The sequence below is a fragment of the Pituophis catenifer genome, unplaced genomic scaffold, assembly GCF_029215685.1.
Source record: "Pituophis catenifer annectens isolate HBS135680 unplaced genomic scaffold, rPitCat1.0.hap2 SCAF_6, whole genome shotgun sequence".
In the NCBI taxonomy this organism is placed as follows: domain Eukaryota; kingdom Metazoa; phylum Chordata; class Lepidosauria; order Squamata; family Colubridae; genus Pituophis; species Pituophis catenifer.
The window spans coordinates 77698744-77723035 of NW_027256886.1; the positions used below are offsets into that span (position 1 = coordinate 77698744).

The window sequence follows — 24292 nt, forward strand, 5'->3', positions numbered from 1 at the left end:
AAGGCACCTTGTAGGACACTTAGTCCAACCTCCTGTCCAAGCAGGAGACCCTACACCATTTCTGTCAAATGGCAGTCCAGTCTTTTCTTAAAAGCCTCCAGTGATGAAGCTCCCACAACTTCTGAAGGAACTTCTGTTCCATGGGTTGATTGTTCTCACTGTCAGAAAATTTCTCCTTATTTCCAGGTTGAATATCTCTCCTTGTTCAGTTTCCATCCATTATTCCTTGTCTGGCCTTCGGGTGCTTTGGAAAATAGCTTGACCCCCTCCTCTCTGTGACAGCCCCTCAAATATTGGAACACTGCTATCATGTTTCCCCTGGTCCTTCTCTTCGCTAGACTAGCCACGCCCAGTTCCTGCAACCGTTCATTGTCTGTTTTAGCCTCCAGTCTCCTAATCATCTTGGTTGCTGTTCTCTGCACTCTTTCTAGAATCTCAACATCTTTTTTTTTATAGTGTGGTGACCAAAACTGGATGCAGTATTCTAGGTGTGGTCTTACTAAGACTTTATAGAGTGGTATTAGTACCTCACTTGATCTTGATTGTATCCCTCTGTTAATATTATTTGTATCCCTGTTATTTGCAAATCTTCAAATCATATCTTGCCAGCTACTCTCTGTTTCCTCTTTCGTGATGGGTGAATAAAGTCTGGAATTATCAACTTGTACAGATACCGTGTTTCTCCGAAAATAAGTCCCTGTCTTATATTTTTTGAACCCCGAAATAAGCGCTTGGCCTTATTTTCGAGGAGGTCTTATTATTTTGGGGCGCGTGGAGCAAGACGGGGCTCCTCTTACCATCTTACCTGATTTCCAGCTCTGTCTCCCTAATCCTAACCAGAGGAAATGGCGGGGACCGGCTGTACATGCAGTTAAATATTTTCAGGGAGGGTTTATTTTCGGGGAGGACTTATTTTAGGCGCATGTGCTCAAAAGTCCAATTGGGCTTATTATCCGGGGAGGTCTTATTTTGGGGGAAACAGGGTAATATGTGGGGAGAAGTGAAAAACCCTTTTCAGGCACCAAGGATTTGACACACAAACTCAGGAATTTAAGACCAAAATGCCAAATTTGTAAATTAACATCTAGGATAACATGGAAAGATTTTTTTTAAAAAAAACCTTCCTATTTCCTATCTTCTTTTTGAAAATCAATGGCATCCCTGCAAAGACTTTTATCCATCCAGCAAGGCAATTTCAATGTTAAGCTGGTTTGCATTATGACCCAGGATCATAACGGTAGAGAGGAGGAGCAGAATACAGAAGCTCAATGAGGCTTCTTCTGAAGCAAGGGAGGAACTATCTTAATTAAAGTTAGCTGATTGCAGCCTGATTTAAGAGGTAGCCCTGATCCCTGTTTCTCTTGGAAATAACCCTCCATTCTCCTGTTCTGGGGTTGTTCCTGTGAAGTCTGCTTGCAAACCCTGAAACTGATCTTTGGACTGGCTGACAAACCTGATTTGGTGCTCCAAATCTCAAAATTGAATGTTGGCTTCTCATCTGAAAAACTACCCAGGCAAGCTTTTATTCCAGAGACTGTTTCGATTTTGATGTTATGTTCCTTTCCTTGTTATCTACTTGGCCTTGAGTAAATTGCTGGTCTGATCTAGCAACTGTATGTGAGTTGGAAACCTGAAACGGGACTGCTTGTTCCAGACAAACACACTTTTCCTGCCTGAGAAAGAGTGGGAAAAACTTTTGAAACTACAATGGAGCAACTCACAGGTGAACGTGTTCAGCCAAGCCGGCAAATGACTCCATCTGCTACTCGGCAGCAGGGGCTATTAAACCAGCCAAATGCTGAAGATCACATTCCTTCTCCTCCTCGCAGGAGAAGCTTGGTGGTCAACCCAGACAAATCTGATAAATTGCTGGACCGTTTGCCAGCTTACCTGACAGGGTCCAAATTCCAGCTGAGCGTATGGCCTAAAAACCTCCCAAATGAATTCTAATCAATTTGTTGTCTAGAGTTAAGAGCTGCTAAATGGGCTACTCCTTTTGTTGTGGCAGCAGAACCTTCTGGTAGGTAGGTTTGATGACTTTAGCCAGCAATTGTAGTTGATCTATAACCTGTGAATAACCTTGGCGTATCAACAAGCGCATTCTTGAATTGAAGCAAAGGTGTGGCCCATCAGCACCTTCAAGTTATTGTACCAAGATTTGGACTGGAATGTTGTAGCTTTGACTGACCCTTTTCAGAAGAATCTGTCCCAAAAAATGTCTTGTTGAATTGGTTCTAAGTGTCCAGGAACCCTTCGAGAATTAATGCAGCTCTGTCTACAAGATGGACGTCTACAGCAAAAAAGGGCCAGAATTCAAGCTTCTGAAAGATCTTTCTGGCCATTCCTGCAGCTGAGGAACCCATGCAAGTAGGCAAGACCCAACCCAGTCCATTCCAGAAGACTTAGACATGGGGGGAGAGGTTATATTATGGGGACCTGAGTCACATGGCTTCCACATGTCTGGTAAGGCACTACCAACAAATTAGATGGTTGTGAAATGAGAATCTGAGATACAATCTTTGTTTAGATTGCAAAATAGGATTTTGTCAAATTAGTTGTTTCCACTGAGTGAATATCTTTGTTCTCTTCTTGATAAAAAAAAAAAATCAGGAAAGCAAGAAAGGAAAAAATCTAGACTTATTCTTTTCCTACATTTATTCAAGTCATGCAATATGTTATTGCATGCTCTCCTATAAATTGTTTGTGTCAATCCTGAGATATCTTGAATCCTCCATAGAGTTAGCCATAAGGATATATAATCTATGTCGATCAGCTGGTATCATATTTCAAGTTTGGAGCCACTAAACTACTTCAGTTTTTGAATGCTGTAAAATCTTAAATTTAATCCTTGGTCTTTTTGGGAGCCATGTGTAGTTCCTTTCCTGTTTATGCCAAACACGTTATAACTTGTTTTCAATATGTATTGGGATCATTTGGAAAAGAAAGTTAAGTCTATTCATTTTGATGGTTGTATTCTTCCTAACCGAGTTCAGTTTAATTTTTTTCCACCTCTGAACATATAAGCTATATCTGATTTATTTTTAAGAAATTATTTTTGTCCAGGAAATACTGTACTTTAGTATTTCATCTGTTTTGCAATAATGTTAAACCTCTGTCAGATGCAGAATTTTGTCCCTTTGTTAAATTCCATGTCATATTTTGAGTTTTATCTTCATTGATCTAATAACCTGATACAAACCCATATTTATGTATATATTCCAATAACAGTATTAGGCAGTCCTCCAGCTGAGTAACTGTGAATACTATATAATTGGCATATAATTTCCATGTGTGTTCTTGAATTGTTAGTTTAACTCCTGGTATTCTATTTCTTAATGTTATTTTTGTTACCAGTAGCCCTAATGCTATTAAAACTACAAGAAAAAAATTATCACCTTCTCTGTTCAATAGGACTCCTGCTTTGTCAAATTGCTGATAAATGCATTTGCACGTTGTTTGATTTGACTCAAGATCTGCAGTGTCTGTTCCATGCTTGCTTTCAGCTTGATTGGAAGACATTTCTGTTCTGTATAGTATTATGAATGTTTATAAAACAACTGCCATGAATTCTCTTTGCTTTCATTTTTAGAACATTTTCCGCTCTGAATTTTAGAACTGGGATCATTTCTCCCCCAATTATGATCAATATCATGCCTGATTGATCATGATCCCAGTTGGAGTTTAATCAGGGGTGAAATCTAAATTTTTTCCCTACTGGTTCTGTGGGCGTGGCTTGGTGGGGGGGGTGTCCTGTGACTGGGTGGGTGTGGCCAACTCAATGTCACTCATAGCCACACCCACTCAGTCAGAAGACTCCCTTCCATCAAGCCACGCCCACAGAACCCGGTAGGAAAACCTTTTAAATTTCTTTCTCCCGTGGCTCCGCCCACCCGCCCCATTCCCCGGACTCCTACTGCTCATCTTTCTCCCGCGGCTGGCTGTCAGGGAAGGCAAGCGCCCGAAAGGTACCGGAGTCGCTCACTCTCCTTCTTGAATGAGCCGCTCTGGTCCACGCACTGGCTGCGCAAGTGCACATCGTTTATTTAATTCAGCGGCAGGTTGGGTGTGCGCTTGCACAGCTGGCGCGTGGACCAGAGTGGCTCATTCATTGCCTTCCCTAACAGCCAGCCGCGGGAGAAAGGTGAGCAGTAGGAGTCCGGGAATGGTGCATTCCCCAAGTCCAGGGAATGGGGCAGGTGGGCGGAGTCTCCAGCTGCCATTGCTACCAGTTCTCCAAACCACCGGCCATCATCGCTACCTATTCGCCCGAGCCGGTCCAAACCGGGAGCATTTCACCCCTGAGTTTAATCCTTGGTGTAGAGTTCAGTCCTCTTCATTGTTGCTTGGCTTGATAATGCCAATTCCATATTGGAGAGGCTAACCTGAATTAAATGATCTACAGATACAGCATTAAAAGGTTCCACAGTTTGCTAGGGATTGGGAAGGGGAAAAGATTTGCTGAGCTCAAAATGAATTTTATTTCCATTTGCGTCACTCACTTTTAGCGTTCGCCCCAACTCCCCCTCTTTTCAGAATTGCAGTACCATCAATTTAATTGTAAACTACATAGTTAACTCGTTACTCTTGTGGTGAAATATTCTAGGAGCTATAATGTATGCCCTTGTTTCTCAATCTTAACTAAGATGTGTTCAAAAAGTGACAAAGGCTTCTTGAGACCAAAACAAAATGACAACAGGCTGTTTGAAGAGCTTTGACTTGTTAGGAATTAGATACCAGTACTTGTTTCTAAACATTTCTGGGTGTTGGAAGACACCACCCAATTTACCTGGAATTCTCTAGAACAATGACAATTTTATGTTGTGTGAACTTCAACTCCTAAAATTCCCTAGCTAGCATGCTGGCTTGAGAGTTTTAGGAGTTAACATCCATATATCATAAAGTGGACAAGGTTTGAGACCCTGCGCAGTGAGTAAGGAAAGGATAAAGTACCTACAGTACAAAATATGGAATGCCTGCATTTCCTGTTTCTGTCTGATTTTGTTAGGTTTTCAGACTAATACACTTGATTACAGTAAGGGACCAAGAGAAGGGAATTGCCACAACTTGAGAAACTTACAGAAGAAAAAAAGATTGAAAATGTGTGAGGGGGATGATGGAGAGTGGGAGGGGACAATTTTCTCTGACTCTTGGAAGCCTTAATGTAATCAAAAACAACTATCTCTTAAAAGAAAAAGAAGTTGTTTGTACCCAAGTCCTGGTGCATACCCAGGCTTTAAAAAAAAAAGGGAAAAATCTCCAAAATTTTGAGGGCTCTTGGGGGGGAAAAGGAAAGGGGAGGGTAGTCATCCCCCAAAGCTGTTCTGGAATATGAAAGAAATCCTGCCAATGGTGAAATCCAATTTTTTTTTACTACTGGTTCTGTGGGCGTGGCTTGGTGGGCATGGTGTGGCTTGATGGGCGTGGCTTGGTGGGCGTTGCAGGGGAAGGATACTGCAAAATCTCCATTCCCTCCCCACTCCTGGGGGAAGGATATTGCAAAATCTCCATTCCCACCCCACTCTGGGGTCAGCCAGAGGTGGTATTTGCTGGTTCTCCGAACTGCTCAAAATTTCCGCTACCGGTTCTCCAGAACCTGTCAGAAGCTGCTGGATTTCACCCCTGAATTCTTCACAAATGTCACCTAAAATGTTCCATACCAATGCAAACTCATAAGATGCATAAATGTTTACTTTTCTCATCGCCAACATTTTGAATAAAAATATGTATACTTGGGACAGATGATTAGTGTATATTTCAAACGGTTTTATTATGGACAATTGCATAAAAACCTGTCAGAGGAAATGTATTAAAAATGCTTGTGGGAAAACTGCATATACTACATTGGATAAATCTGTGTGGTAGAATTTGTTTTTGTCTTGCTTGCTCAATGAACAATAGTTCATTGTTAACATTAGTTCTTTTGAAATGTCTTTGAATATTAGTAGCATGGGTTGGTAATTACATTGTTGGTTTGAGCTCCAAGACTGCCAATTTCGTTGCAAATTAGTTCTTTTATTCTGTTATTTCATCTTCAATATCTACATGTAAAAATCCATGCTGAGAGTATATTTTTTCATGTTTTAGCCAATAGCAATAGCATTTAGACTTATATACCGCTTCACAGTGCTTTACAGCCCTTTCTAAGCGGTTTACAAAGTCAGCATATTGCCCCCAACAATTTGGGTCCTCATTTTATCCACCTATTTACTCATTAATTAACTAACTGTTGACTAGAGAATGCTGTTGCAATAATGTATGTCTTATAGGTATTAATCAATTGCATGCAACATTTCTAGGCTAACTTTTTGCAGAGGGAGAACTATTATAGCCTTTAAAAAGAAATGAAACATTTTATGTCAGGAAACCCACTCAGTTTCCCCAACTCCAAAGCGAAAAAATTATATTTTTATTTTACAAAACCATAACTTTTATTTTTCATGTAAACAATATAATTTTTCAGTGGCACATCTGTACACCCCTGAATTCTGTTTAGAAACAGAAGACAAATACATTAATTAAGGATATCAAATATATGAAACTCCATACAGTTAAAAACAAATTTTAAAAATTGGCATCAAAATAAGCAGCTTTTAGTTAACTGATCACACAGTGGATTAGATCAGGAACGTACAAAAGACACAGCAAAGGCCCCTAAAATTCCCAGTTATCTGTTAGAAGCAGCATAAAAAGTTGATTGCACAAGAATGAAAATCAAGTTCCTTAAAATACTTCATTGGCTAGGAATCAACACAGAAACAATTGGAAAGTTAAATGTGTTTACCTAGACTCCCACACAAGACTTCACATTAGATTATTCCCAGAAAAATTACAGTATTATGATTTGCAGTGATTATGTAATCTGCATGAAGAGCTTGAAAATTACGTTCATTTTAAAAACAACACTGCAGCAAGCCCGAGTTTTTAAAAAAGCAAGAATTCACCCAATTAATAATACATAGGAGCCAGATATATTATCCTTCCATAGAAAAAGAAGAGTGTGTGTGTTGTTTCTGACACAGAATTATTTTATGGTGGGTAATCAATACAAATCTGGATTTGTGAAACATTTCCTGCACTGGCTGACTAGCCATATTCTAGCAGTAATGGGGGAAAAAAAGTATAATTTCACCTTGCTATATATACTGTTAGGTAGATCAATTAAGTATAAAGTCAGTTTGCATATAATAATTACCTTAGAATAAATTATTATTTCTCTCCTGGATTATCATACAGCAGGAAACTGGCTAGGCTTTTTTTGGATGTCACAAAAGAAAAGAGATTCCAACATAGGAACAAATCCCGCTGTAATAAGGAACACTTGGAGATATCTTCTGTTAATGATGTCTGAAAAGTGTCAGGACGTTTGTCATCTATTACTTACAAATCACAGTACATTCAAGTTTACATTCAAGGCACAGTGCAAGGGGACATTAACTGTTAGTCTTGGTCAAAGGGCAACCTGGTGTTACTCAGGAAAACACATACAGCACCCAGCTCCAGCTGGCTCATCATCACCCCTCTGTCTCCTTCTTGCTTGAAGCAGGGACTCATTCAACTTGTGTTCAGTAATTATGTCTTCTACTCGGGTGATGTACAGCAAAGTGATCATCACTCCAAAAAACTGTCAAGCAAACAAACAAACAAAATTGTTCACGGACTATCTGTTTTCCAATTCAGTGGTGGTATTCAATTTTTTTTACTACCGGTTCTGTGGGTGTGGGTTGGTGGGCATGGCAGGGGAAGGATACTGTGAAATTCCCATTCCCTCCCCACCCCACTAACCTGCTTTCCAGCTCCATTCTCCTGTGCAGGGCAACAAAAGAAGACCCAGCCAATCAGCTGGGACTCGGGAGGCAGCAAATAGATGGATGTGGGGCCAACCAGAGGTGGTATTTACCGGTTCTCGGAACTACTCAAAATTTCTGCTACCGGTTCTCCAGAACCTGTCAGAACCTGTCAGAACTACCTGAATATTGGCTCTGATCCAATAGCCCTTCAGAGGACAGCAAGGACCCATGATTTTTGCCCAACTTTGACACTGCATCATGAACATTACACAAAGCCCAAAGAAGTAATGATGCTGAGTACGAGTTGTGAGTTCTAGCTTTTTCTCCTATGATCAGGAGAGGTTCCTGACCAGGCAGGACTCTGCTGCAATCTATGGTTCAGGATTCCTTGCCCACCCAGCAACCTGGGCAAAAGGAGGTGGTGGAATCTAGACCAGGGGTGAAATTCAGCAGGTTCTGACAGTTTCTGGAGAACCAGTAGCGGAAATTTTGAGTAGTTCGGAGAACCGGCAAATACCACCTCTGGCTGGCCCCAGAATGGGATGGGAATGGGGATTTTGCAATATCCTTCCTCCAGGAGTGGAGAGGGAATGGAGATTTTGCAGTATCCTTCCCCTGCCACGCCCACCAAGCCATGTCCACCAAGCCACACCACACCCAAGCCACACTGACAGAACCGGTAGTATAAAAAATTGAATTTCACCACTGATCTAGAACCAGACACAGAGGGAGGGAGGGAGGGAGGGCAATGCTCCATCTATCTTATAAAAAGAGTTACCTGCGGAAGCAATATACCCAGCAAAATCCAAGCCATGATGGCATAGTTGTCCGTAAACCAAATGAATACAGCATTTGTACATCCTCTGATATATATGACGTGTTGAACACTCAGGTGCTGTAAAGTAATGAATTACAAGCTTGTTAATGCAGGGAGAGAAAATGGCTTTCCACTTTCTTAATTGCCTACAGCTCTCGCACGTTTTATGCAGACAACCCACTATTGGAGTAAATTGGCAAGAATAGCTTCTTGTCAAGCAAATTTCCCGGAGAAGGCTTGGCATGGCTGAGATATCTGAGTGCCCATGACCAAATTCTATTTGATCATTTAGATTGAGGTGCTGGGGAAACAACAAAGTCACAACGGTGGCTTTGATTACCATCTTCCTTGTAGAACTTCCTCTCCAAGGAATTCCACACAGGCCAATTTATTTTTTTATACTTCGAAAGCATTCCTCAATCTGGCACTTTGAGATAACGGGCACACCTGGACAGCTTTATATTGCTTTATATTACTAACGGTTTGCAATGGGAGTGCATGTGCGCACTTCTGCGCATGCGCAGATCATCCATTATGACGTCCAGGCGGGTGGGCGGAGCCTCCCGCCGCTTTTACTACCAGTTCGCAAGAACCGGACAGAACCGGGAGCAACCCACCACTGATATGGATGTTATAGAAATTATGGAAGACAAATCAAGATTTCTACCGTCTCTCTAGTTATAAGACTGTGTGACATCATACTGATGTTGCTTCACCCCAAACTAATGGACGATTTTTCTCAGTGGTTTCATGTAGAAGTTAAACAGCGGGTGGGGAGAGAGACTTGAGTTTGAGGCACCCCACAACTGAGCACCCACTGTGCTGACTTTCCTAGCACCACCCACAAGAACTGAGAAGGAGCACGATGCCTCTGACTCCCAATCTTTATAGAAGATACCATGGTCACTGATGAGAGATTAAATGCATGGCTATCTGACTAGAGAAATCCATAGGCCATTATCTGATAAAAGTTTTATGTTTTTTGATACAAATAATGTTTTTATTAGTTCAAATTGTATCTGCATTTTATTTAAGGGTCCTAATTTAAATCATGAAGTATGGATAAGAGAAAGGATGTGCAATTCACTCCTCTTTTCTGACTGATATTATTTACATCGTAGCAATTGAAACTAAATGCTACCCCACACTGCAAATAATAGAATGATGAATTTACAGCGATTTCTCCTGGTCTACCTCTCAAAATCTGGATGTGGCTTGCATTTTGTCCTGTTCTCCTTGGTGTCTGTTTCCATGAAGTCAATACTTTTATCAAGCTTTTAATCACAAGGAACACTGGAATTTATGTACTGTCTTTTTTGTGGGTGTGTTTGCCAAAACAAAATAAAGAGCGTAAGACGAAAGTAAGTAGTGGAAGGCTACTAAAAATGCATTAAGAAAAAATGCATAGAGTTAGCCTTCCTTAAAACAATAAATGGTTAAGTGCTAAATTTTGTTCTTCAGACACTATGTTCTGTCTGATTTCTCGCAACCCCATGGACTATGCCAGGCCCCACTGCTCTCCGCTGTTTCCTTGAGTTTGCCCAAACCCATGTTCTCTGCATCAATGACACCATCTAATCATCTCGTCCTATCCCCTTCTCCTTTTGCCTTCTATCTTTTCAACATCAAGGTCTTTTCCAATGAATTCTCTCTTTTAATTTGGTGACCAGAATATCTGAGCTTCAGCTTCAGTATCTGTCTTTTCAAAGAACCTTTAGGGTTGATTTCCTTTGGGATCGACTGATTTGATCTCCTTGCAGGCCATGGGACTCTCAGAGAGTCTTCTCCAACACCACAATTGAAAAACATGAATTCTTCAGCACTCAGCCTTCTTTATGGTCCAACTCTCACAGCCATACGTTACTTCTGGGGAAGCCTTGACTATAAAATGGTAAATTTTATTTATTTATTTATTTATTTATTTATTTTTATATTTATATATATATATATAGTTTGTCAGCAGAAAAAAGGCCCAGAAACTTGTGAATGAGATTTCACAGAACCAGGGCTGTAGAACAACTTAGTTTATGTAGGTAAAACCTGGCTAGAAAGAATATGCACATAAAAGCCTACGAAAAAGGAAAAAAGACACATTGTACCTTTACAGGGAGGATATCTGAGAAGTGGGTGTGGCTCACTGATGACGCCTTAATAGGCAGAAATAACTATCTGAGTCTCCCAGAGAGCAACACAGAGTTGCAGTTTGTCAGCAGAAAAAAGGCCCAGAAACTTGTGAATGAGATTTCACAGAACCAGGGCTGTAGAACAAATTAGTTTACGTAGGTAAAACCTGGCTAGAAAGAATATGCATATATATTCACTTCCTTACCTCTTCATTAATCACTTTGTATCCACACATGGTATTAATGACCGTTGTCTGGGGAAAAAACACATATAAACACATTTACTTACAATGTACCATGAACAGATTTACAGTTTGTTTTAGAACTTGATATAAAAATTATAACATAATCACATATTTTTTTACTTTTCCTTACGTAAAAATTAAAGAAACAAGAAAAATTAAAACCCATTATGTGTATATTACAGTTTGAGTACAAAATATTCATTTGTTGTATGAAAAATATTTTCTGTTAATGTTCAAATAGCTAAGAAAAACACTAAAAGGTGAAAAATCACTACCTAGTTCTGCCACATTTTTAAGTATCTTTTTAAATAATTTGATTAGCTTTCTTGATATTTTTATTAGGTTTATAATATCTCAAGAGGAAGTATTTGGGAGCACAAATGAACCTCCCTGCATCAAATTATTACAATTCATTTTAAATAGGATAAAATGTATTAGTATCTAAATGCTCAAGCTTCTATACATGACTTTGACATCTATAATACTTGTTTGAATGTATATTTCAGTTCGTTGATTTACTGTACATACTTGGCCATTCAACTATTTTCCTTCATAAACTTGGTTTCATTAGACCACTATTTCTCTTGTAAATAGCTGGTGAAAGGATTAAGCCAAGGATCTTTCCCTGAATATCCCTGAAAATTCAAGATTTGTTGTCCCATATGTTTAAGTCTTGAACAAGAGCATTCAAGTTGAATTAAGCAAAGAAAGTTACAAATTTACTGGGATTATACTCTGAATGCTAACCCCCTAAAGGGAATCAATTTAAAAAAACACACAATTTCCACCCATTTCAATTGCTTAGTACCTGAATAACCCTAAGTACTATCTTCCAAGTAATCATACTTGTACCAAAAAAGATGCTTGTCTGATTTATTTATCATTATAAATTTACAAATTTACAGAGGGAAAGGATCTGGACTGAGTCAAGCCACGCTCAGCTTTAAATCATGAATCTTTCCCTGAATACCCCTGAAAATTCAAGGTTTGTTGTCCCATATATTTAAGGTTTTTTTTTTTTTATTTGATTTATATGCCGCCCTTCTCCGAAGACTCAGGGCGGCTTACAATGTGCTCAGCAATAGCCTTCATCCTTTTGTATATTTATACAAAGTCATCTTATTGCCCCCACAAACTGGGTCCTCATTTCACCTACCTTAGAAAGGATGGAAGGCTGAGTCAACCTTGAGCCTTGGCGAGATTCGAACCCTGCAGTAATTGCAGGCAGCTGGTCTTAATAACGTCTTGAATATTTATTTATTAACGTCTTAATAAATAAAGTATTGAACAAGAGCATTCAATAACATGAGTTAAGGTATAGGAAAGGATCTGGACTGAGTCAAGCCACGCTCAGCTTTATCCTGTGTCAACTATTTCATAGCCCTACTGTACTTAGTTGAATGTTGGCAAATATACATGTCCCTGGATAATGATGCAAAATCAAATGTCTTATGCTAGAGCACAGGTGTCAAACTCGATCACGTATCGCAACATGTTTGCCTTTGGGGATCCAGGATCGGTGTGGCCTACGTGTGATGTATCCGGCCTGCGGACTGCCAGTTTGACACCTCTGTAAATGGGCTTGACTCATGCAACATCCTTCCCTAGACCTGATAAGTACACTATTATAGATAGCAAAAAGTCAGCTTTTTTGATCTGGCAAGATTTTCTGGGCTTGAAAAGCCTTTATTTACACTATCCCAACAAATTTTCACTGAAATGGCAAAACCTATTATCCAGATCTTATCTATTCCATGAAGCTCGCCCAAAAATAAAGGCATCAACCTCACTTATTAATTATATTTTTCCATGACCGTAGAATAAATGAATAACTGCTGCTCACATTTGTATTTTTCCAGTGAAAAAGCCAAGCTACTTTTGGTAACTATGTCAAACAGTTAATATTTATTTGGCTTGATTTATTTTTAGAGTGGTGGTGTGGCATCTTTCAGATAAATGGGTATAACACAAGACAGCTTTGAAAAGATGTTCAGGAGTATTATTTTGGATGTTTACAGTTTTAATTTTATAACTAAAAACACTGCTATTTTTATCCTTCTGAAGGCATTTGAAAAAAATACATAAAGGCAGTGGGTATTACCCTCACATTGCTATTGGTATTATCCAATAAGACTGAAAATAAATGCATACATTTTTCTTATTGATAATCATATCAGAGTCTTACAGTTAGTTTACCTCCGAAAACTATTGCCTAGAGATAAATTACCCTATTTCCCCGAAAATAAGACCCAACCGGAAAATAAACCCTAGCACGATTTTTCAAGATGCTTGTAATATAAGCTCTACCCCCAAAATAAGCCCCAGTTAAGATCATCAGCCAGATGGACACAATTAGTACCATATTTCCCCCAAAATACGACTTAACCAAAAAATAAACCCTAATGCATCTTTTGGAACAAAAAATAATATAAGACCCGGTCTTATTTTCAGGGAAACACGGTACTATAAACTTAGCATTATTGAACCTAGATTTACTTCCTTTCAGGAACTGTAATGATACATATCCTGGATATGAATTTATTATTAGAATTGTATGGCCTTTAAAAAGCCATATTTCATAGTGGATTTGTGACTGTCACAAAAAGAGTTACATCATATAATAAGCCTCAATGATGTGATAGAAGGAAAAAAGTCTGGCTTGCTTCAAAAATATTTTTAATAAGGCAAAAGTTTTCTTTATCAGTAGAAAAGCCTAATACCAACAAATTAATTTGTTTTTAGGTTTATCCATGTGTAGTCTAGTAAAAAGTTTTGTTTTTAGATTTATCCAATTTATTCAAATTCTTGTTAGGGAAATTGTACTTAGAGTCTATACTCCTAATATAACCATGAATTATGTTTCCTTTTGGTTTATTTTATACAATCTTTGTGTGTTGTAGTTCTTCAAGTCAAACTAGATTTCTGGCAACTACTACATGCAGTTTTCTTGGCAACATTTGTGAAACCAGTCTGCCAGTACCATCTTTTCTGGGCTAAGTGGCCAGCCCAAAGTCACCCATTATAACTTCCGCTTTCCTAGCCTTTTAACTACTATATCAAACTGATTCTCCATATACAATCTTGGCATGTACAAATGACTTCAAATAAACTGATGGATAGAACATAGACTATAGAACAATAGGGTTGGGAAGGACCTTGAAAGTGTTCTGGTCCAACTTCCGGCTCAAGCAGGAGACCCTATGCCATTCCAGAGATTGGCTGGTCCAATATCTTCTTGAAAACCTCCAGTAATGGAGTACCCATAATTTCCAGAGGTAAACCGTTCCACTGATTAATTGTTCTCACTGTCAGGAAATTTCTCTTTAGTTCTAGGTTAGCTCTGATCTTCTACCCATTACTTCTTGTCCTGCCCACAGGTACTTCGGAGAATAAGTCAACTCCCTCATATCTGTGACAGTCCCTCAAGTACTTGAAGACTGCTATCGTATCTCCCTTAGTCCTCCTTATTAGACTAGACATACCTAGTTCCTTCAATCGTTCATCATATGATTTAACCTCCTTTATGTCTTTGTTGCTCTTCTCTGCACCCTTTATTATGAATGTTTCCACAGACAGATTATTCTTTTTTGTTGACAAGCTTAGCTTTTAGGGGGAAACTATTGATTTTACACAATGTGACAAAAACTAAAAAAAGCTTCCCAATTCATTGAGAATAATGCATTGTTTTTACCTTATTTGCGACACAACAAGAGTATGGGACTCCACAGGCTAATGGTCCTGGAGCAGAACAATCATGATACTGATTTTTTGACCAGTCTTTAAAATCTTCTCCACCACAACACTTAAACTTGAAGAGAAAAAGGTATTATAAAGTAGCATACTTAGCATCATTGCAGAATGTAAATATTCCTCATTTAAAAATCACGATCCAGTCAAGGAAAAAAAATACCTATTAACAGTGGTTATATAGTATGTGATAAGCAATAATCTTCAGAAAACAGTTTTGGAAAAGATTCTATAGGGGAATAAGGCCTTAAGATTTGATCTGACTAGATTTCAGTCAAATCCCAAACTACTGTATACTTCAAAGATTAGTGATTAAGGAGTATATTGTATGTATGCAAGAAAACATTTGTTGAATCATAAAGAAAAAGAATGTGAGTTAGTTTGAATTTTAAAAATAACAGTATTAAAGTAAAAAATAAAGAAATGTAAAAAATTAAATGATTACATTTTTAAAAAGATTTTTGAAAATCCCAATGCATATTTGAATCCTAACATAAATACAGAAAAAATGTGAGAGCTGGAAAGCAGTAAAATCGTAAAATACAATATATTTTTTCTTCCAAATAATGATGCCATTGTACTTTAATTTAATTATTTTTAAAACAATATAATACAATAAATATAATTAATATAATATAATATAATATAATATAATATATAATATAATATAATATAATATAATATAATATAATATAATATAATATAATATAATATAATATAATATAATATAATATAATATAATAATATAATAGATCCGTTCCAGTCGGGCTTCAGGCCTGGATACAGCACGGAAACGGCATTGGTCGCATTGGTAGATGATCTCTGGAGGGCCCGGGACAGGGGTTGTTCCTCTGTCCTGGTCCTATTAGACCTCTCAGCAGCTTTTGATACCATCGACCATGGTATCATGCTGCACCGGTTGGAAGGGTTAGGGGTGGGGGGCACCGTGTTGCGGTGGTTCTCCTCCTTTCTCTCTGATCGGTCGCAGTCTGTGTTGACAGGGGGGCAGAGGTCGACCCCGAGGCCCCTTGTATGTGGGGTGCCACAGGGGTCGGTTCTCTCACCCCTTCTGTTCAACATTTATGTGAAGCCGCTGGGTGAGATCATCCGTGGTTTTGGGGTGAAGTATCATCAGTATGCTGATGATACTCAGCTATACATCTCCACCCCGGACCACCCCAATGATGCCCTTAAAGTGATGTCCCAGTGCCTGGAGGCTGTACGGATCTGGATGGGGAGGAACAGACTCAGGCTCAACCCATCCAAGACCGAGTGGCTGTGGTTTCCGACGTCCCGATATAGTCAATTGGTGCCATCACTGACTATTGGGGATGAGTCATTGCCCCCCATGGAGAGGGTTCGCAACTTAGGCGTCCTCTTGGACTCACGGCTGTCTTTAGAAGAACACTTGACGGCTGTGGCCGGGAGGTCTTTTTATCAGGTTCGCCTGATTCGCCAGTTGCGTCCCTTTCTGGATCGGGACTCGTTAAATACGGTCACTCATGCCCTCGTCACTTCACGCCTGGACTACTGTAATGCTCTCTACATGGGGCTCCCCTTGAAGAGCACCCGGAGGCTCCAGCTGGTCCAGAATGCGGCCGCGCGGGTAGTTATGGGAGCAGCATGGCGCTCCCATGTGGCTCCCCTCCTGCGCGAGCTGCACTGGCTCCCTGTGGTCTTCCGGGTGCGCTTCAAGATCTTAGTTACCACCTTTAGAGCGCTCCATGGCTTAGGACCGGGGTACTTACGAGACCGCCTTCTGCCACCAATAGCCTCTCACCGCCCAGTACGCTCCCATAGAGAGGGGCTTCTCAGGGTGCCGTCAGCCAAACAGTGTCGACTGGCGGCCCCCAGGGGGAGAGCCTTTTCTGTGAGGGCACCCACCATCTGGAATGAGCTCCCCCCAGAGATACAGAAGATTCCGGATCTGCGCACTTTCCGCCGTGCCCTCAAAACATTTCTGTTTCAGCAGACCGGCCTGGCCTAACTTTCCCTTTATATTGCTTTTTTGATTTTATTTTAAACTGGGATGTCTTGAATTATCTAGGACCAGAGTGTTTAGTATATTTTAATTGGTTTTTTATTAACGTTTGTATTACATGTATTTTTATCGTTCGCTGTTCACCGCCCTGAGTCCCTCAGGAATAGGGCGGTATATAAATTTAATAAATAAATAAATAAATAAATAAATAAATAAATAAATAAATATAATATATAATATAATAATATAATATAATATAAATTAATATAATATAATATAATAATATAATATAATATAATATAATATAAATACAATATATAAATGTCACTGCTCCTCCACACCTCACATTCATTCCATTCAGCTTGTGTTCCAATGTATCTATATGATCATAGGGGATTCACAAGTTCATGAGAATTTTAATAACCTATTTCCTTCACAAAGAGTTTCAGTTTCAACAAACTTCTTATTGATCAAAACATTCAGCTCCATCCAGGCTTTCATTCTATTAAATTCAGTGGGGCTTATTTCAGATCAGATATGTTTATAATTATGGTATAAATTGTAATACTGTAGAGCAAATGATTAAACAAATAAATCTCCATTCTTTGATAGTCTTTTATCATAATTTTATTATAATGTCGCAGTTTTAGTATGGTAATGTGTCAATCTTAGAGACATATTAATATCTAATATATTATTACTACAGAATTGCATTGAAACAGAGAAATTTCCAGTTATCCCTTTTCTTACCCTATCTGAGAAAGGACTCCCCACTCATCCACTATTTCTAGAGCAGTGGCACTAGAAAAGCTAACGAAGAATTTTCTCTATATAGCTAGAGGCTAGAGTTATCAAAATCAGTGGGAAAGCTATATATATGGTTAAATATAAACTACCGGTATATATTGCAATGAAGAAAGCCACACGAGCACCCAAGTTTTATAACTGATGTTATACATCAGAGATGAAATATGGTGTATGTGAGTCAAGCCTAACATAAACTAATAGAGATTATCATGGTTGGAAGGAACTGGAGAAAATAATTTTTCTTTTTCTTTCTGCTGATAGATGGCTTCTGTTTATAATCCAATGGATGTCACCCATTAATTTTATTATGTTCAATGGAAGTTGCTCATGGAAGGAGCAGAAATGGCCTGCAGTTTTGGCAGATTTCCACAAAAGCTTTTAAATATATTACTATGAAATGAATTTTATTTTTCTGACTGCGTACACCATAATACAATATATTTTTAAACTGAAATTATTTTTGAGACTTTGTGTGCAATCGCCAATATTTCACAAGCTCTCCTAAAGAAACACAAAAATCTAGCATGTCTCTCCTGAAATTCTGAAATTCTTAAGGCGCTTCAGGGGAAGAAAGTATCGTCAACTGCTAGAATATTAATGAATCTATATAGCAGTTTGGGCAAGATTGAGTTGATATTGAAAAACAAACCTCCTTTTGAACAAAATCCATAATGTTTTTGAAGTCCAAGTCATCGTAGTAATTCTGAATTCCTCTTCCAATATTTTCATTTAAAAACTCAATTGTCTTTAAAAGGAAAAAGAAGAAGTGGGGAAAAAACGAGTCAGCATACATTCATATAAAGCTGAGTACAGTAGTTGACAACAGAGCTTCTTGGAGACATCTATAAAATTGTAATTTTTCACCATAATAATTCAAGCTCCATCCCTTTCCTATGTGTGATATCACAATGCAGGTACAAAAGATTTTTTGTTTGGGATTTTATATTGGCTGTTTTTAGGATTTCTTATTGTTGCATGTTTTTAATTCTGTGCGCTGCCCTGAGTCCTACGGGAGAAGGACGGCATATAAATTTAATAAAATAAATAAATAAATAAATAAATAAAAGGGGTGCAGCTTAAAATGCAACAGCACAACCTTGTTTTCATCATTTGCCCTCCCCAAATACCTCTGTTTACGTGCCTCTCCCAAGGCCTCCTGATCTCTCCCAAGTTACCAAGGGTGTCACCAAGTTAATATGGTAGCCGTAACCTATGATCAATCCCTGTGACCAATTTTTTTCATCAAACATCAACAAGGGCAGGATGACTTTGATCACATGGTTGCAGCTTCCATTATGACTGTTTTGACCCCCTTCCCACCCCTGCTCACTCTGTAGACAACCAAATAAACAATAATACTGTACAACAGCACAATCAAAAGGCTGCCTGGCCTTGATACAGAATCAATTAGAAACTACTTTAATGTAATTCATTAGTGAAGCTTAAGGTGACCAGATTTTAACATTGGTAAAGAGGGACATTGTGGGCGTGGCTTATTTTGTGGGCGTGGCTAGCTGGTCATGTGACTGGGTGGGCGTGGCTAGCTGGTCATGTGACCGGGTGGCCATGGCTATGTGTATAGGGTAAGGTGAACAGATTTTAACATTGGTAAGAGGGACACCATTGTGGGCGTGGCTTATTGTGTGGGCGTGGCTTGGAGGCCATGTGACTGGGTGGGCGTGGCTAGCTGGTCATGTGACCGGGTGGCCATGGCTATGTGTATAGGGACTACTCAGAGGGCTGGAAAGTCATTTCTGACAGGTCCTCACACTTTTGACTGGTCCTCATACTTATGACCATCCTCACATTTATGCCCGTGCAGCATTCTTAACAACCATGTCACTCATTTCACAACTGCTTCTCTTCACCATGATGACAAGATAGGGCAAAAATGTAAAATGTGAGGACAGTCGTAAGTTCGAGGACTGGTCAAAAGTGCGAGGACCAGTCAAAAATAACTTTTTCAGCCCTCTGAGTAGTCCATATGCACAAAAGGACTAACCAGAGGGCTGAAAAAAGTCATTTCTGACAGGTCCTCGCACTTTTGACTGGACCTCACACTTATGACCATCCTCACATTTATGCCCGTGCAGTATTCTTAACAACCACTTCACTCATTTCACAACTGCTTCTCTTCACCATGATGACAAGATAGGGCAAAAATGTAAAATGTGAGGACAGTCGTAAGTTCGAGGACTGGTCAAAAGTGCGAGGACCAGTCAAAAATAACTTTTTCAGCCCTCTGAGTAGTCCATATGCACAAAAGGACTAACCAGAGGGCTGAAAAAAGTCATTTCTGACAGGTCCTCGCACTTTTGACTGGTCCTCACACTTATGACCATCCTCACATTTATGCCCGTGCAGCATTCTTAACAACCATGTCACTCATTTCACAACTGCTTCTCTTCACCATGGTGATAAGATAGGGAAAAAAACGTAAAATGTGAAGACAGTCGTAAGTTCGAGGACTGGTCAAAAGTGCGAGGACCAGTCAAAAGTAACTTTTTCAGCCCTCTGAGTAGTCCATATGCATTAAAGGATTACAGCAATAGAGAGGGATGAAGGAATGGAAATTAGAGTAGGAGTGAGGGTAAGAGAGGGAGGAAGAGAGGAGGAGAAGGAGAAAGAAAGAGGAAGTAGGGAGGAGAAAAAGAGGGTGGGGGGAAGAGAAAGTAAGAAGGAAAGAAAAGAGAGAGGTGGTAGGTTTGAGGAGAAAGATTGCTGTACAATAAAAAAGATGAAAGGGAAGAAAGCCAACCCCAAGCAAATATAAAGATATTAAGATAAAGAATGAATTGTTAAACTTTAAAGAATAAAAGAGAACAAATATGAATAAATAGCAATAATTAGAAACATACATACAAACATACAATGTATTTTCTTTGAACAGAATATTTGGCTGGTTCACAAATTTAAACAGCGTTTAGTCATTTCAATTAAATTTACAATTTCTATATTTCCTTTTTGCCATATTTATTCCTCATCTATTTTTTTAAAAAACCAATATTACCCTTCATCCTCATCTCTAATCTTAATCAAATTCAATTTTTCCCTTCTATTCTATATTATACCCCTTCCCATTATCATCTATTTTTATATCCATCCTCACATTGTTTAATTATGTAATTATGTAATACAGTTGTTTAATACAAATTCAACATTTTAATATAAATCAATTAGTTATAAAACTATCTTTTTTGTATATTAATCAATATGAACATGAATATTCCAATTATTTCCATGCCATCCAATTTCTTACAAATCAATTAATTATATTTACCAATAATAATAAACCAAATAATTTCTCCCATATATTCCTCCGAACCACAACTTAACCATTTCTGCTTTCAACACAATATACAATTAATAGTATCTCAATTATTACAATTCCCTAGTTAAATACAGCTTTTTTTCCTTTGTGTTTTAAAATCTTGAAGTCTCCTCCTAAATTTCCCATTGTTTGCAGTTTTTCACCTACCTTTTTTGGGGAGGAAAAATAAAAATAAAAATAAATCTCTCTCTGCCTCATTTTGTCACGCTGCACCAAAGACCCTGGTTTCGGTTTCGGTTTCGTTTCTGAAGCTTAGCTAGGGGAAAAAAAAACTGCTTTACACTGATTGCCTGTAGGGCGGCCCTTTGAAGCCCCGGGCAAGAGTTTAAACAGTTTTTTTTTCTTCTAGCCATCAGCTGGGGCTCAAGAAAAATCGGGACTTTTTTGAAACGCCGCGGGACGCGGGACAAATTGCTCAAAAGCGGGACTGTCCCGCCAAAAGCGGGACGTCTGGTCACCTTAGTGAAGCTACAAATGAAAGATATTGAGGGAGAGGAGCTTAATGTGTTATATGACAAGTAGTAAAGTTTCTATTTTTCTAACCAGTGGTGGGTTGCCCCCAGTTCACACTGATTCTATAGAATCGGTAGTAAAACCGGCAGGAGGCTCCGCCCACTGACCCTGACATCATCAAAATACTTCTGCGCATGTGGAGAAGCTTTTGCGCAGAAGAGCGCGCGCACACGTGAGCAGAGCGATCACACGCACAGCCCCATTGCGAACCGGTAGTAAAGGTAAGTAGAACCCACCCCTGTTTCTAGCAGAAGTTTATTTATTAAACTGTTCTTATGTCACATTGCCTTCATCTTAGAAAAATGACATTATATTAAATTTAATTGAATTATTAACGGAAAGCAATCAGTGAATTGATAATTGTGTAGGCAAATAAATGATTTGCCAAATCAGCTTGACCAAACTGTAGCAAAATCATGAATTATTCATACTAGACAAAGAGCTAGTTTGGTAAAGCAGTTAAAGGTACCAGACTAAAAAAACGGAGGCTGGGAATTCTAGTCCTGCCTTAGCCGCAAGGCCAAGGCCAAGTGACCTAGGACCAGTCAGTCTCTCTCAGCCCTGGGAAGCAAGTAACGGCAAACCATTTCTGAAAGAAACCTTGCCAAAAAAACCTGTAAGGACCTATCCACATATTCACCAGGAATCAACACTGACTGAAAGGCATAAACAAGCAAACTGAAACTCCTACAAAATGATGGCTTCTTTGAGATCTTTCAGATGATATTATTATGCAACAATTTTTGTTATTCATTTCATATTCAGGATCTAAATAAACATCTAAACAAATAACTCATCTGCTTCTGTTAGACAGGTTTAATTCTTCCAAGTATTCCAACTGCACTGTTTTTCCTCTATTTCACTGTGTTTCATGGGATCATATGGCTACAAAGTGAAAATTTTCAATAATAGTGGTAACCAGTGGTGGGATTCAGCCAGTTCGCACCACTTCGGGAGAACCGGTTGTTAACTTTCTGAGCAGTTTGGCAAACTGGTTGTTGGAAGAAATCATTAGGGCACAGAACCGGTTGTTAAATTACTTGAATCCCACCACTGGTGGTAACGCATCCTGAAGTTAATCTGTGGGGTAGACCTGGAAGTGTCCTACTTCCCTTATGATTTCTCATTTACAGCTACATGTCTTGCAGCCAGTTTCCATCCTGCTAGTTTATTTAGAGCAAGGGTGGGCAACTGTAGCCCCTTTATGACCTGTGAACTTCAACTCCCAGAATTCTGCAAAGGTTTCCCAGGGATTTCCAGCCAAACTATCTTCTACCTGAGTCTGTTCCCGTGTGAAGGACTTTGTGTTGGGAGGAAGGGAGGGGTGATCAGTCCGATTCTTGTTCCCTCCCCCTAACCTCCCCCCTTTGCACCCAGTTCCATCTCTTGCAGAACCAAGTGGAAGTGGTAGGCAGCAGTGGGGCTGGAGTTGCTGGCTGAAGTTCGGAATTACTCAGTTCTACAGAGGAGGGTCAGGCTAAGTGGGAGTCCTGATTCCAGCCCCTCTTTGCTGCTTCAAAGGGTCACCGGGAGGTGCATTTAAGTGTCCCACACACAGCAAATTGCCCAGGGACAAACGTCCCGCAGTGAATTGTCCAGGAGAAGGAGGCGGGGCAGGAGCGCTGGCAGACCATTGCCAGGAGAGGAATGCAGGTGGACGGCCTACCAAGCATAAATGCTGGTGGTGAGTTAGCTGCTGGGGGGGGGGCTTCAGAGAAGGGGGCATGGTAATATGACAATATGTCCTTATGACAATATGACAATATATCCAATATATCCCTATTGTTTCTATATTATTGCACACATATTACATCAGAAAAACCCCTGAAGTATAATAAAATACCATGGGCAACATACAGATGTTTACCTGTCTAAATCTTTTTAAAGCAATGTAAATCTTTATAAGCTTCCTAGTGGCATATATAAAGCTGATTTCAGTTTTGGGCTTGTTATCAGAGGTTTCAGTCATTAATTTTAAATTTGAAAGTTGCTTTTAAAAACTACATTAGAGAAAAGACACATTTATGATACTCAATCATCAATATTTCACTGACGCAACAGATCCATCATTATTTTAATACATGAAAATGCTATCAATTATATAAGAATAATTTTCAAAGCTTAAAGTTTCCAGAGTGAGAATATTCTAAAGAGTTAAAGATTATGCAAGAGAAAAAGCTAATTCTATAATGCCGAATGAGTTTAAACAGATGCTTGCATTCTGTTATGGCACAAAGGCACACAGGATATTGTATTAAATACTGGCTCCAACTTCCAAAGAAATTAATTTTTCTAGACTTCATGGTTATCAAGGTAGTTAAAAATATGTTAGAAAGCCAGAAAAATTAATGAAAACTAGTCTGGCTGGGATAACGTCAAATGCAAAGTAATAAACATTGCAGAATAAATTGTACAAAATGAAAAAAAAATTAATTGCTTGGTTTGCAGAATAGAAGTTGTCAAAATTCAGTTTATGAGGTGCTTTCTCAGAGCCAAGTATAATCTACCCTACATATCATCTTACTTCAGACACTTAGTTTTTAAATTAAGTACATTTTTAATTACTAAATTTTAATTACAATTTAAATTTAATTTAAACTAAATTGATCATCACTGCAGTCATTTCTCACAATATTTTTGTTAATAATATACATACATGCAATTTAATTAATAATGTTAATATATTAGTCATGCAGAATCCGGACTCTCTTTTAACCTGGCTTTAACTGGTTAATTTGGCAAACCATTTTCTTACCTTATTTCGGAAAATTAAGGCTGTAACTCCACCAATTAGTTCAATGAGCAAACAAATGCCCAAAATGTACATGAACTGCAAAAGAAGGATTAAAAAAAAATTTACATAAAACTTGTACAATCCAAAAGCCTTCGTTTTGAAATGATGAATGTTTACTTTTACAATATTTAATAGGAATAACTTTCA

General features: G+C 38.8%; 1 protein-coding gene across 1 annotated transcript in view; it reads right to left on the minus strand.

Moving 5' to 3' along the window:
• Window positions 1-7255: 7255 nt before the first annotated feature.
• The window catches only part of TSPAN15 (tetraspanin 15), a 32173-nt gene continuing 15136 nt past the window's right edge, over window positions 7256-24292 (minus strand). Inside the window, exons 3-8 of the mRNA XM_070945093.1 lie at window positions 24107-24181; window positions 18157-18252; window positions 14664-14780; window positions 10934-10981; window positions 8566-8682; window positions 7256-7621 (exon numbers count right to left, since the gene is read on the minus strand). Of these exons, the coding sequence (XP_070801194.1) occupies window positions 7466-7621; window positions 8566-8682; window positions 10934-10981; window positions 14664-14780; window positions 18157-18252; window positions 24107-24181 (609 nt within the window). The 3' untranslated portion in view covers window positions 7256-7465. The remainder of the gene's footprint in view (window positions 7622-8565; window positions 8683-10933; window positions 10982-14663; window positions 14781-18156; window positions 18253-24106; window positions 24182-24292) is intronic.